The 14,414-nt window shown below is 35.2% G+C and overlaps 1 protein-coding gene across 1 annotated transcript in view; it reads left to right on the top strand.

Moving 5' to 3' along the window:
* ANKRD31 (ankyrin repeat domain 31) overlaps positions 1 to 14,414 on the top strand; it is a 109,657-nt gene that overhangs the window by 72,635 nt on the left and 22,608 nt on the right. Inside the window, exons 18-21 of the mRNA XM_032468389.1 lie at positions 3,064 to 3,226; positions 4,827 to 4,942; positions 10,898 to 10,985; positions 13,876 to 13,972. Of these exons, the coding sequence (XP_032324280.1) occupies positions 3,064 to 3,226; positions 4,827 to 4,942; positions 10,898 to 10,985; positions 13,876 to 13,972 (464 nt within the window). The remainder of the gene's footprint in view (positions 1 to 3,063; positions 3,227 to 4,826; positions 4,943 to 10,897; positions 10,986 to 13,875; positions 13,973 to 14,414) is intronic.

Genomic DNA, 14,414 nt, shown 5'->3' with positions numbered 1-14,414 from the left:
AGTGACCAGTGGTAAACTGACCAAAAATCAAGAGATAGATTTTAACCTGATGGATGGGAAAAGTGCCATGTTAATGAGAGTGGGAAGGAATGTTTGATTAGGTCAGACTTTATAAGTGGCCTTCATGAATGAGAATTTTCCTATTTTGAAGATGCCAGCTTCCCGCATAGCAAGGGTTGGAGAAAATGATTACTCAGATATAGAGGGGAGGGTCCTCTGTGAAGATAAGGGCCAAGAACTGAAAATAAACCACAGGAAATAGCAGAAGGGGAGCTTGGCTTAGTAGACAAAACACTGAACTGAATATTGGAGGACTTGAATTCTAGGCCTAGTTCTACTGCTTGAAAAAGATAAAGATACCTTTAGCCCTGAGATAAGGAATTTGATCTGGAGCTGTACTGTCCTATCTTGTAGCCACTAACCCCATGTAGCTAATAAATTTTAATTACTTAAAATCAATTCAATTAAAAAATTCATTTATTCTGTTACATTAGCCACATTTCAGGTACTCAGTAGCTACACGCAGCAAGTGGCTCCCATATTGGACAGTACAGAAGAGAACATTTCCATTGTCACAGAAAACTCAGTTGGACGGCTCTGGTGTAGGGGAGGGATGGGTAAATACTTCCTCTAAAGGGCTAGATAATCAACAGTTTAGGTTTTCTGGGTCACTCAGTCTCTTTTGGAACTACTCAACTATTGTAGTATAAAAGCAAATGTAGATAATATGTAAATGAGTGGGTTTGGCTGTATGCCAATAAAACTTTACTTCGAAATCAGGCAACAGACCATATCTGGCACATGGGCCATAGTTTACTATTGCTTGATCTAGAGAATCACTTATGTTCTTTTACCTCAGTGGTGATACAGATGAAGTTTGCTTTTGAAATAACCTTCCGTATCTCTGTTACCTTTATTTTAAAGAAAAGAAGGAAGTAGTATTTTTTTAATGATATTTTAATTCCTTTGGTACTGATACATTGCCAGCATTTTCCCTCATATTTTCATTAACTTTCCATGTGACAGTTCTTCTGTCATTGGCTCATTTTATTTCTGACTCATTTTGTCACTTTTGTCCCTGTTTCTTTATTTTGAGATTAGATGTTGATAGATGATCTAGAAAGATAAAAAGAGGGGACAAGAGAGGTAAATATATGGTATTGTAGACCTAATCAATATCAATTATATAGCACCCTATTATATTTAATTCTTAATTTTCTATCTTGCATGACTACATGCAAAGTTATTAAACATCTTATTTTCTTATTGAACTTTCAATTAAAAAATCTTAGTTTCTGTTTTAAGTTATCTTCTAAGAGTGTCATATGTTCTTCCTTGTAAAATATAGAGGATAAAAAGATAAGGAAAAGGAAAATGAGAGGAAAAGATTTTTTTAAAAAGATAAAATGTGGGTGAAGATGGACATCCACTGTTGGACAAGGTGGGATAGCAGGGACAAGATATTCCCTCCCAACTTAACAACTAGGAAAGTTAGTGAGACACATAAAATAACAGTTTTGAGACATTGGTCAACATGCAGCAGGGGGCAGTAGTCCCTGAGAGAAAGGAAGCCAATGAGATGAACCCTATGATTGCCCCATTTTATGGACTAGATGGGATTTCTAGGCAAAAGCATAGGGAGGGAGAAAACAGATAGCCTTATAGTCTCAGTGAGTTAAAAAGATACAATTTGGAGTTTAAAAGACTCCGGCAGTTAGAATTTATGGGGCAAAATACTAGATAGAGTGGATCTACACGGAGAGAACTCTCCAGAGATTTAAAGGGGGATCCCTTGTGTTCTTTGGCTGGTCTACAAATGAGCATAAGGTTAGGCAGAGAGCCTGCAGGGAGGATTGGCAGAACCCCTGCTGGAGTGTACAGAGGGCTGATTAGAGGACTGTTTCCCTTAAGCCCCATTGTGTGCCAGATACTTTACAAGGGTTCACGTGTATTCCTCGTAAGTGATAAAAATGAAGTTCAGATGGTTAGTAACTTGCCCAGGAACACAGCTAGTAAGTAGCAGGAGTGAGTTTTGTATGCTTGACTTTAAAACAGGTATGTTTTGTTTTATGCTGAGCTAACTCTAAGCTAATAGAACAAATAAGGGGCTATTTTTATAATTTCTGCTGGCCCACTTGCTCTTCAGGTTTTCTGCTTCTTGATACCTGGACACAAGTAGACAGAGAAAAGCTACTAGCATGTAGCATATCTTTACTTTTACAAAATCCTGACCATCTTTTCCTAATCAGAAGATTTGTCAGTGGTTTGAGTCACTTGTGCAGATGGAATTACTGCTTTTTTTAACTAATTAACTTATACTGTAAACTGATTAGTGACCATCTTTAACCTTGATGAATTACAAACTTACTTCTAATACACAATTTTGAGTTATTCAGAGAAACATTATTTATATTAGAAACTGTTTACCCTCCAAATATCACAACATTACTCTTTGACCTCAGTTTCTTCTTCTGTAAAAGATGGAGTTGGAGTAGATTATTTCTGTTTCTTTTTACCTTATTAGCATTCTGTGAATGTAAGTCAGTTATTTAGGAAACATGACATATTTGTATAGGCATTAGGATGGATATTAGGTTCCCAGGCTAGCTCATAAAACCTTGTAAACATGAAATATAGTTTGAATGGAACTTTATTCAACTGTGTCTAATGGCAATTTAAAATATAATTCATAATATAATCCTGAAATGATCCTTGCTCCCTTCTCCACCCTGTCTCCAGCATCTTGTGGGAGGACAAAGGGCTCTGTTAGAGAGACTAAATACTTCTGCACATCGGTCTACCTAAGTCTGCCTCTTCGGTGGTGAAGGCAATGTATCTGCTGCTTTCATGTCATCATGTTTGGTTCTCCTGTGAGGGCAGATCAGGCCAAATCTGTGGATCAGTTTACAGTTGTCATATCAAATGTAATCAAAAATTGGGGGGCCAGAGTTTGAAAACTTTTTTTGATAACTTTTAATACTTGGTAGTGGCATCTTGTAATGAAAGCAGAGATTATTGATCTTAATGTGTCTGTAGAGATAACTTTGGAAAAATGCTATCTAGGCAACTGAAATTCTACTACAACATGGAGCAAACCCTAATCAAAAGGATAAAAAGCAGAAGACAGCCTTGGATGAAGCAGATGATGAAAACACGAAAGAGCTGCTAAAATCTTACGGTGCCGTTGAGACTGATAATAGAGCTGAGGCTAATGCTGTCGTCACTGGTATGTATGTCAGTGTTGCTTGCTTCCTTATACAGGTGTATACCTCTGCTTAGGAGAAGATAATCTTCAGATTTCTGTAAATTGTTTAGTAACTGGGGATAAGTGTTTTGTATGTTATTAAACTCTTGAGAAGGATCATTTACTTTTAGAAATAACATTTCCAAACTTCGTTTACTTCATACATCATATGGTCCTATTGTATTGGAATTATATGTTGAAACAAAATGCATTTCATTAAACAAGCTTTAATTGCTCTAACACTGAACGTGAGAGATGTTTATGAAACTGTCCAGATTGGTTTACGTGTAGTGGGTCTAAAAAAAGATGACGCTGTGCTAAAGTCTTTGTAACTAGGATTCTGTGACTTTAAAATGTGTGATGATTCATGCAGAAGTTGGGCTGATGCCAGCTTTTTGAGACTCTAGTATTTTAATGCGAGATATGAATTTGTTAAGCAAATATGTTATACTTACATATATATGTGTGTACATTATATATATATATTATAGTGGGAAGAATATTTCAAAGGAATGTATAGTCAGGTAAAATTTTGTGAACCATTTTTAGCAATAGTTTGCAATTAAATAATATAATGAGTTATCTATAAGAAATAAGCATTTAGTGAACACTTATTTAGAAAATACGCATTTGTTGAGCACCTGCTAAACAAACCAGGCACTTGCCCAGGAGGAGCTTTCAGTCTTAGGGGAAGACCAACCAGAAAACAGGCAATTAAATGCAATTTTGGAAGTGTTGAGGAAAGGGAATTGTTCTTCCTTTTTTTCATGCTTGAACTTTGACTGATAGAAGAAGAAAGCCAAGAACTGATCTGTCCTCTTGATGAGGAAGAATATTGGGAAGAGAACCCCTGTCACACCCTTTTCCCCTAGCCTACCACTATCCTTACCAACTGTTGGTTTTCGAGGGAGGAATCATATTACTGATATGATTGGTCAGAGCCAAGGATCATCTTTGTGTCCTGCTTTACTAGTGAGCTAGATCACATGTAGGTCAAAGTCAAGAGACTGATACAGAAATCCTCTTTTCTTTGCCTGCTACCATATGGTAGGTCAGTAAGTAGCATCAGGGCCTTTCTTAGAGACCCAGCTTGGTTCTCTCCCTCTTCATAGCCAATTTGGAGTTATTGGGAACTCTGTGATAAAGTTCTATATCTGTTTCCACTTCTCTGTTGTTTGTTGTATACACATTTCCTTGATCAGGTACCCTAGTGGAATGAGGGATATGGGGTGGCCTTATATGGAGAAGGAGAATCCAGAATGGGAGAGGGTCGGAGAAAACTTTGCAGCGACAATGAATTATAGTCTTAGTGGTTAAGAGCATGGACTTGAAAGCACATCTGGTTTCAATACTAGCTGTGTGACATTAGGCAACATCTTCAATCCCTGTAAGCTCTCTTCTGTAAAATGGATATAATTATACCTCATAGGGCTCATATGCATGAAGGTTAAATAAGGTGATTCAGAGACAGTTTGATATCCAGCATGTGGTAAGTATTCAGTAAATGTAACCATTACAATTGATAAAATGATGCTAAATTTTTGCACATTTTTATTATATCTACTAATTTTATGTTTTAAAGTGAAAACTCCTGCTGTCTGGTCAAAAAGACATAAACAGTGTTTTTGTGATGACTGCAAAACTGTTGATATACCTTCTCTTTCAAACCAAGGGAAAAAAGTGGAGAACCTTCCTATGGTGAGTGAGGCTGAAATCCTTTTGTTCTTCAGCCTAGAAAATGCCATTCCTTGGGCTAGCCAGCCATTGGCTATTTGCAGCACTCTTTGCATTTTAGGGGCATGCTGGTTGAAAATGGTTTTTGTCATAAGAAAATAATACAGCATAATTGAGCAAAATCAGCCAATAAAATATGTTGTATATTTAACTCTCCATTATGTGCACTGAACACAGAATTATGGTTTAGCTTTTATCCTTTACACCTGCATTAGGTTCTTTGGCTACTCCTTATCCCACAGATGGTGCCACTGTCATAGTATCTTTACCCATCTACTCCCAAAAATATCTGGGATACATACTAGGTAGAAAAGACCCTGGAACTTAGACATAGAAGAGGAAAGCAACCTGACCCCACATGGTTTATGGTGATAATGTTTGCTATATGTGAAATCCCTCATATAAAGGTATATTTTATTAAAAAAACATAGTAGTTACACATGTATTACTTATAAGGGGGATGTTCTTAGTTTAAAACACACGGCTTACTAGACACTACTTATTTTTAAATTTTTTTATTGAAGTATAGTTGATTTACAATGTTGTGTTAGTTTCAGACATACAGTAGAGTGGTTCAGTTATATATACATATATACACATATATATATACACACATATATATACATACACACACACACACACACATACACATATATATATTCTTGTTCAGATTCTTTTCCATTATAGGTTATTAGAAGATACTGAGTATCGTTCCCTGTGATGTACAGTAGTTCTGTTGTTGTTTTATCTGTTTTATATATAGTAGTGTGTATATGTTAATCTCAAATTCCTAGTTTGTTCCTCCCTCTCCCCCTCCTTTCTTCTTTAGTAACCATAACTTTGCTTTCTATGTGAGTCCATTTCTGGTTTGTAAATTAATTCATTTGTGTCATGTTTTTTAAATTCCACATAAGCAGCATCATATAATATTTGTCTTTGTCTGTCTGACTTACTTCACTTAGTAATAATAATCTCTAGGTCCATTGATGTTGCTGCAAATGGCATTTTTCATTCTTTTTTATGACTGAGTAATACTTCGTTGTGTATATGTATGTATGTATGTGTGTATATATATATTCAAATTATATTTTTCTCCAGATATATGCCCAGGAGTGGGATTGCTGAATCATATGGTAACTCTATTTTTAGTTTTCTAAGGAACCTCCATACTATTCTCCATAGTGGCTGCACCAATTTATATCCCCACCAACAATATGAGGATTCCTTTTTCTCCACACCCTCTCCAACATGTATTATTTGTAGACTTTTTGATGTTGGCCATTCTGACCAGTGTGAGGTGATGCCTTATTGTAGTTTTGATTTTCATTCTCCAGTAATTAACAATATTCAGCATTTTTTCATGTGCCTGTTGGCATCTGTATGTCTTTTTTGGAGAAATGTCTGTTTAGATCTTCTGCCCATTTTTTTGATTGGCTTGTCTGTGTTTTTGATATTGAGCTGTATAAGCTGTTTGTATATTTTGGAAGTTAGTTCCTTATTGGTCACACTGTTTGCAAATATTTTCTCCCATTCTGTAGGTTGGCTTTTTGTTTTGTTTATGGCTTCCTTTGCTGTGCAAAAACCTTTTCCGTTTAATTAGATCCCATTTGTTTATTTTTATTTTTATTTCCATTACTCTAAGAGAGGGATTCAAAAAATATTGCTGTGATTTATGTCAAAGAATGTTCTGCTTGTGTTTTCCTCTAGGAGTTTTATGGTATCCAGTCTTACATTTAGGTCTTTAATCTATTTTGTGTTTATCTTTGTATATGGTGTTAGAGAATGTTCTGATTTCATTCTTTTACATGTAGCTATTCAGTTTTTCCAGCACAACTTATTGGAGAGACTGTCTTCTCCATTGTATGTTCTTGGGTTTATTTCTGGGCTTTCTGTTCTGTTCCATTGGTCTCTATGTTTTTGTACCAGTACAGTACTATTTTGATTACTGTACCTTTGTAGTATAGTCTGAAGTCAGGGAGCATTATTCCCCCAGCTCCATTCTTCTTTCTCCAGATTGTTTTGGCTGTTCAGGGTCTTTTGTATTTCCAAACAAATTTTAAAATTATTTGTTCTGGTTCTGTGAAAAATTCCATTGGTGTTTTGATAGGGGTTGCATTGAATCTGTGGATTGCCTTGGGTAGTATGGTCATTTTAACAATATTGATTCTTCTAATCCAAGAACACATGGACACTAAACTTCTTAAACAAAGTAGCATCCTCAATAAAATATTTTGATTAAGGCTACATATGTTGATTAGACCTCCCTTACATATTTTTTGTTAGTGCAGAGGGGGAAATATCATTCATTAAACCTAAACTATGATTAATCAACTAATTTATTCCTTAAATATTTTAAATGGTATTCAAACTAAATTGCATTTGCCTCAGCATTTCAGAAATATTTTACATTGTTCATAGTATCTGTTGTAATGAATGAAAAGTCATTGTTAACCTAGTTTCCTTTGCTTGTAGTTAATATATCTTTTAAGCTTGCAGTTTAAAAATCTTTTTGTTATATTCTGCAATGTGTTCACTGGGTTATGTCTAAATGTGGATATGTTTTTATTAATTATACTTAGGGCTAGACATGCCCCTTTAATCTGAAGATACGTTTCTCATTTGTATTCTAGAAACTCTCAGAATTTCTTACTTCTTTGAATATTACCTCTCTTCCATTCTCAGGAGTTTCCTTTTTTGAAACTCACATTTAGATGGCTGTTAGACCAGTCTTTATATATCTTTTTCATATTTCCATCTCTTTAACTCTCTGCACTATATTCTGGGTAATACCTTTTGATCCCTCTTGAATTCATTTTTTCTTTCCTCAGATGTTTCTAATTTAACCCCATACATTGAGTATTTAATTTCAGTAACTGTGTTTTTTATTTCTACAATCTATATTTCCTTTAAAGTTTTTGTTTTAAAACAAAACAAGACTTCTCTGCTCTTGCCCTACAGTATTGATAGCATTTAAGAAATCTTTTCAAACACTTTAGAAGGAATTTTGAAGTCACCTCCCTACTCTTTCTCATGATAACATGATCCTTCAGGTGGTTTGTGATTTTTATGGTAATCTCATTGCAGCAAGGGCGGTCTACTATGGGAATTTGGGTGTGCCTAGACTTTGCGTGTAACATTTGCTTCTGCTAAGGCCCTAAAAGTTTATCAGTTTCACACCAGTTTTTATGCTGATTTCTCAGTTAGGGTTCCTGAACCTCACAGGTTGTATAAATTTAGTTCTCATATACTTAGGCTTGGTTCCTAATTTTCTATCCAAAGCATTGGGTGTGTTACAAGTAGAGTCTTTCTAATCCTTATTTAAACTAAAGGAAACCCACCTGAGGTCAGTGAGGTTTATGTGGGGACTCCATTCTAATTCCTTCTTCATGAGGGCCTGAGGCCTTATCTCCTTTTCCTATGTAGGCGTTAAAAACCCAGCCCCTAATACCTATGTTTGTTCCAAATCCCTGTAGGCCACTGCTAGCTTCACTTTATTTCTTTTTCTTTTTCCAGTCTTAGCTGTGTGTGTGTGTGTAACATTTATTGTATGTTGTCTAATGTATTTTTCTCTGTGTTTGAAGTAGACAGGGATCCTTCTATATCATCAGTTTACCGTGTTGGCCATAAGTATCTTTAAGTTATATTTTTATGTAAAGATTGAAACATTATGGAAAAACTGCCCTATTATTATTAAGTGTATGAGTATTTGCTTCAGGAATAATGTGTGTCATTTCAGATACCAAGCCTCAGAGAAATGTAATGGAGATAAAGGAGTTTAATGAAAACCAGCTTTTTAAAAAAAGAAAAAAAAAACTTAAAAGAAATATTAGGACTTTAACGTCATTAATAGTTTGTCTTTTCTAAATGTATAATTGTTTTTGAACGTTGAAAATTTAAAATCAAATTAGGGGTGAGGGGCAACTCTATAGGCCAGTTGCAACGGAAATGAGATGATTTTACTTTGGTGCTACCATGTGACACCTTCAAATTACTGCATGTAGGCAGTCCCCTTCACTACCGCTGTGTAGAATAAGTACAGAAGTAATAATAATAACAATAGTTGGTACTCACTACTGAGTATTTATTAGACGGTAAGCTCTCCTCTAAGTGATTTATATTCACTCATTTAGTCCTCCTAATAATTCTTCCAGGTAGTTTGTGTTAGTATCATTACCTTCCTCATTACAGATAAGGAAGCTAAGGTAAGAAAGGGTAAGTAACTTGATGCAAAATTGCATTTCTGTGAAGTAGCAATGGCAGAGTTAAGCTGCAGGCAGTCTGGCTCCAGAGCCTATGCTCTTAGCCACTGTGCTTTATTATACAGAATTATAAAGGAGATGTCAGAAGCAAGGATGATCCTGCCGTAGTAAAAGTTGCAAATCTGGAATAAAATCATAGTGAAGCTTTACAGTAAGCAGAATATAAACTGTCTTTAAGTTGCTTGTTCCAAAGACAGATCCTAGGTTAGGATTTTTTGGTTTTTTTTGGTAAGATAAATAAGTGGTAATGAAAGGCTTAAGAAGGGGGATCTTGGAGGGAAGGTTTTACTGGACCTTCTGTGGTAGTAAATTGTGGAGCTGGTGTGGAGTGAAAAGTTTTGGCCCATGATGGACAAAATTGAGTGCATCTATAGTATGAGGCAAAACTGAAAGAAAAGTCAGCACTGAAAGATGTTTTCTTTATCTCAGTCTGTAGGTAGAAATTTAGCCGAGGCACAGATTCAGACCTTTAGTTTACTTTTATAACCATAGCATTTGCTTGTAGTTGCATATTTATATTTTATAGTTTCATGTTGATGCATTTCATAAATAACAGCAGTGGGATTGCTTATCCATATAACTGAATGGTTTTATTATGTGCATTTCCCTTGTGAGCACCAAGGTAAAACTTTATAGTGACATACTTCACAAGTCTTTGAGGACCTACGTGTCTTAAAAATGAATATATATTGAGGATATATGAAAGGGTGTATAATGAATTGGTCCATCAGTTGTCATTTATTGAGCAAGAACTGTATATCCAGCAGTTTGAAAACCATATACAGATATGAAAGCCATGCTCCTGTCTGCAAGATCTCATTATTTTGATGGAGGAAATATAATGTATAAGACATTATACATGTTAATGCTAGTTTATGTAGCACTAAAATTCTTAAGTAATTCTGAGAAAGGAGAAATCAGTATGGATTAGCTTATTCAGAGGTTTTGTGTGTAAGATTGGTTTTATATAATAATAATAGTATTTATTGAGCTCTTACTTTATGCTGACACTGACTTGAGCATTATACATAAGTTAACTCAGTTCAGACAAGGAAAAGATAGCTAACTTGCTGTAGTCACCCAGCTGGGAAGAGATGGAGCCTGAATGCAATCCCAGGCAGTCTGGTTCCAGAGTCCACTCCACAATTCCATCTCAAGGAAAGAGAGGGATCTGGGCAGAGTACGTTGAAGGCATTTCCAGCAGGACTATTAGTACTGACAAGTGCATAAAGAGGTGGTTTTAAATCCCTTTTGTGAGTTTTTGAGAGAGTAGTGTTTTGTGTTTCTAAGATTATGTGTGAGATTTTAATAGTGTACAATGATAGTCATAAAGCCTAAAAGTGAACTTGTTGCATATATGTGATTTTTAGTTGTTTTTTTCTCCTACACCTATAATTATAACAGAAGTCACTGAGAAATTATGATTCTTTGTATGGTTGGTTCTCTTACAGTCTATTTTCCAGGAGCAGATCTGCTATGTAAATCATGATGTATTTATATAGTTAAGTTTAAATGAAGTATGATTACATTTTGAACACGAAGGGAAATGAGCATTTTTAGTTGCACTTTCTGTAGCATTTTTACCATGCATTTGTCAATTGCATATTAGGGAAAAACATCTACTTTCTTGTGATGAAGTTTTTAATATTTTTATCTTTAGCATCAGAACATTAGTGCCATTCTACAAGATATAGAAGAAAAACAAGAAAATTTATTAGAGTTTGAAATAAGAACTCCTGAAGATGCAGGTAAATATGTATTCTTATTCAAGTTTGATTATTTCAATCATCCAAGATATTGATACTTCATCTTCTTAAGGTACATGTTTATTTCAAAGTTCACAGTGGCTGAAAAGTGATCTTCTTAAGTGTAAAAGTTAAGTGCCAGGAATAATGATTAGAAATCAGTGATGCAGACCAGTAGTTTGTGTCGTTGTTGATGAAAATACTTCTAGGCTCAAGGTATAGTGTGAATAATTTGAGAGACACTCAGAACCATAATCAGAGATAAGCCACTACTGGTGATATGTTTAGATCGAGATGTGACAGAAAACATAACATAGTGACTAGAGATGAGACTACATTACTCCTTGATTCCTCAGCTTCACCCAGCTAGGGTAACCCTTAAAAAGAGATCAGAAAAGGAATATGCAGTGGTGATACAAGTAGAGTAAATCCTCAAACTTTTAAGGTGAGCAGATGTACCACGTGAATGTCTTACTGCATAGCTGTCTTCCTGTTTACAAAACACTAGTGATTCCAAATAGTACGTTAGACTCCTATCCCTGACCTAATAATCTTAATTTCTCAAAACTTCATAGAATATTTGCAAGCTCGCAGCTATGTTTTCTTCAGGTATAATTCCCAAGGTAGGAAGTAGCTCCTCAGAGATGCAGATCTGAATGTTAAAAGTAGTTAGCTAAAAATAGTTTAAAGTACCTCATCTTTTGTGTAGCGGGATATAGCTCTTAATTCTTAGCCTAACTCATGTTATATACCCTTTTAAAAAATTATTTCTTTTTAAATTTTATGCATTCTACTTTTCATGCTGGCCTAACACATGGTACATGTTATATTTTGAGGAAAATATAGTTTGAGGAAAATAATACAAAGTAATTTACGCCCCCAAACAATATGTATAGTCTATATATTTTATTTAGTATTTATAATACCTTATGCTTCTAAGATGAATTTTACAAATTTATACTTTTTTCATTATAACAGGCATGTAGATACACTTCAAAAATAGTAATGAGGAAAAAATATGCTAAAATTCACCACAATATTTTGGTTTTTTTATTTCCTTTTTCTTCTAAGAACATAGTCATGTAATTATGCCTCAAAATTGTTAAAAAGCTTAGTTTGGATTATGCTAGATGGGCTATTTTTACACTCTTTTTCTCATAATCATCGTTCTTAGTGGTTACATAGTATCTGTTCAGTAAGTGTTCCACGGTTTACTTAATTTTTCCCTTTTTGTTGAGCATTTATATTTTTCCAATTTTTTGCTATTTTGCTATAACACATAGCTTTTTCTCGATTTAGGATTATCTTCTTAGAAAAAATTAACGTCATTGGAATTATTGAGTCAAAAGTATATAAATATTTAAAAATCTGTTGATTCATATTGATAAATTGGTTTCCTAAAGTGTAACATAATAATTTTGTATTTCCCTGAACACACGTTAGTGTTTGTTTTCCTTTGCATTTCTAATAGCATCAGTATTTTCATTTAAAATAATTTTACTAGTTTAATAAGAAAATATGTCCCATATTTTCACTTGCCTTATTGATTATTAGTGGTATTTTTTTCACTAGTTTTATTTTCTGTGTCATAAATTGACTGTTCCTGTTTGTTAATAAATTGGAGCTATGTTATGCAGTCAAGTTTTTGACACCTTTTCTGCCGTAACTGCTACAGATTCTTTTTTTTTCACTTAACTTTTTATTTGTAACATGTTAGTGTCTGCTTAAATACAGAAATTCTCAAATTCTATAGAGTAAAATGTACCACCCTCTTTGCTATTTAGTTAACCTTTCTAAGCCCACCCCCAGGCTTTGTAACTTACTCTAACTGCAGTTCTGTTATAACCATGATTATCTAAATATTCTAATCATGATCTCTTTTTTGTGTCTCACTGCCCCTTTAGAGGAGGAGAGGTAAGACAGTGGGGCTCTAGAGTTCTTGGCGGGTGATCAAGTCCTGACTGGTTGGCTCCATCACTCTTTCACAGTTGTTTGAGTTTTTTCAAAGCAAAATTTCTGAGGCTCTTCTGAAACTTCTGCATGGTTCCTGTGATGTGATAGTGCACATTTTTCTTTCCGTGGCCCCTCTGAGTCTTCTCTCAGCTTCTTTTTTTTCTTCTGGTGGTCCAATTTACACAGATCTCTAACCCTCAGATACAAGCCCTCATGAGGCAGGACCACAGGGCAGGCTCCACACCATCTTCAAGATCCTGGCACTTTGGACCCACTATTGGAAGAAAAGGGGACAGTTAATTCCTAGCACAACAGCAGCTTTGTCTTTGCCCTGCTGTGGAAGCTCTCTGCTCTTCAGGCTCTCAGCCTCTAGATGTTCAAGGAGGAAGTCAGAAATGAGTCCATTATCACCTCAACAGAGAGTTATTACACTCTCAATAGCCCTTTGAGAAACAACCCTTTAGGCTTGAGGTAAAGGGGTGAAACCCCCTCACTTCTCACTTTTACTGCTCAGGATGAAGATTCCCACCCAGTGAAGCTACAGCTATCTAAAGAAATAGCTTTACAAATTCCCCACCTCCATATTCTGACACCTTTCATATCTTTATCTGGTTGAGGGATCTCACAGATAAGGGAGCTGACAAGAGAGGTCACATGACTTATCCAGGTTCACAAAGCTTAGTCAGTGGTGTGGCAGGATTAGAACTCAGGCTGGTCTGCTCCTTCTTGGTACAGTGTTCTTGCTTATACACTTCAGGGTACTTCCATAGAGTGACTTAATTCCATCAGCCTTGATTTATGTATTTGGGCTCTTGATATTGGGGAAGAGGGTAGGGAAATAATGGCTTTTTAAATTAACAGTAAGGCTAAGTCCTGTGTGACCAAATTTAGCATTTGTTGTCTCTCAATTAACTGACTTATTTTATTACCATGTTTCTAGAACAATACATTGATAAGATGTTAGAGGTCAAGGAAGTTATGGACAATGTGCTTGCCAAGCAGAAGGCAGAAAGGGATGATCTAGCTAAAAAATACAGGTGAGTGAAAAAAAATAGGAATGCTTTAGAGTTTTCAGAATTTATCTATTTTTATCTACTATAATAGGCCTAGAATTTCTTAAGAATACAAATGTTGCTTCGGACCAAAAAAGGACTTTATGAGGTCGTCTACTCTATTACCTCCATGGGGAATTGTACTTCCCAGAGAGAGATTTTTCTACTTTATTACTTGAAATGTTCAGAAAAGAACTTTTTAGTATCTTAAAAAGTTGTCTACAGTCATGAACTTTATGAAAGCCTATCTGGTCATGAATCCCATGAGAAAATTTCTTTCCTTAGTAAACTCATATTTTTTACATTAAAAGTTTTTCCTTTTGCTGTCACAGATGTTGTTCTTTTAAGCAGTTTAATCATGTGTATTTTGTGGTTCTGTGTACTTCTAAACCCTGAGGGTCCTTAAAGAGTTTTATCCTGATTTTAT

This window comes from Camelus ferus, chromosome 3 (assembly GCF_009834535.1).
Source record: "Camelus ferus isolate YT-003-E chromosome 3, BCGSAC_Cfer_1.0, whole genome shotgun sequence".
NCBI lineage: Eukaryota > Metazoa > Chordata > Mammalia > Artiodactyla > Camelidae > Camelus > Camelus ferus.
Note: the sequence above shows the minus strand (reverse complement) of the source record. Positions and strands in the feature narration are given on the sequence as shown.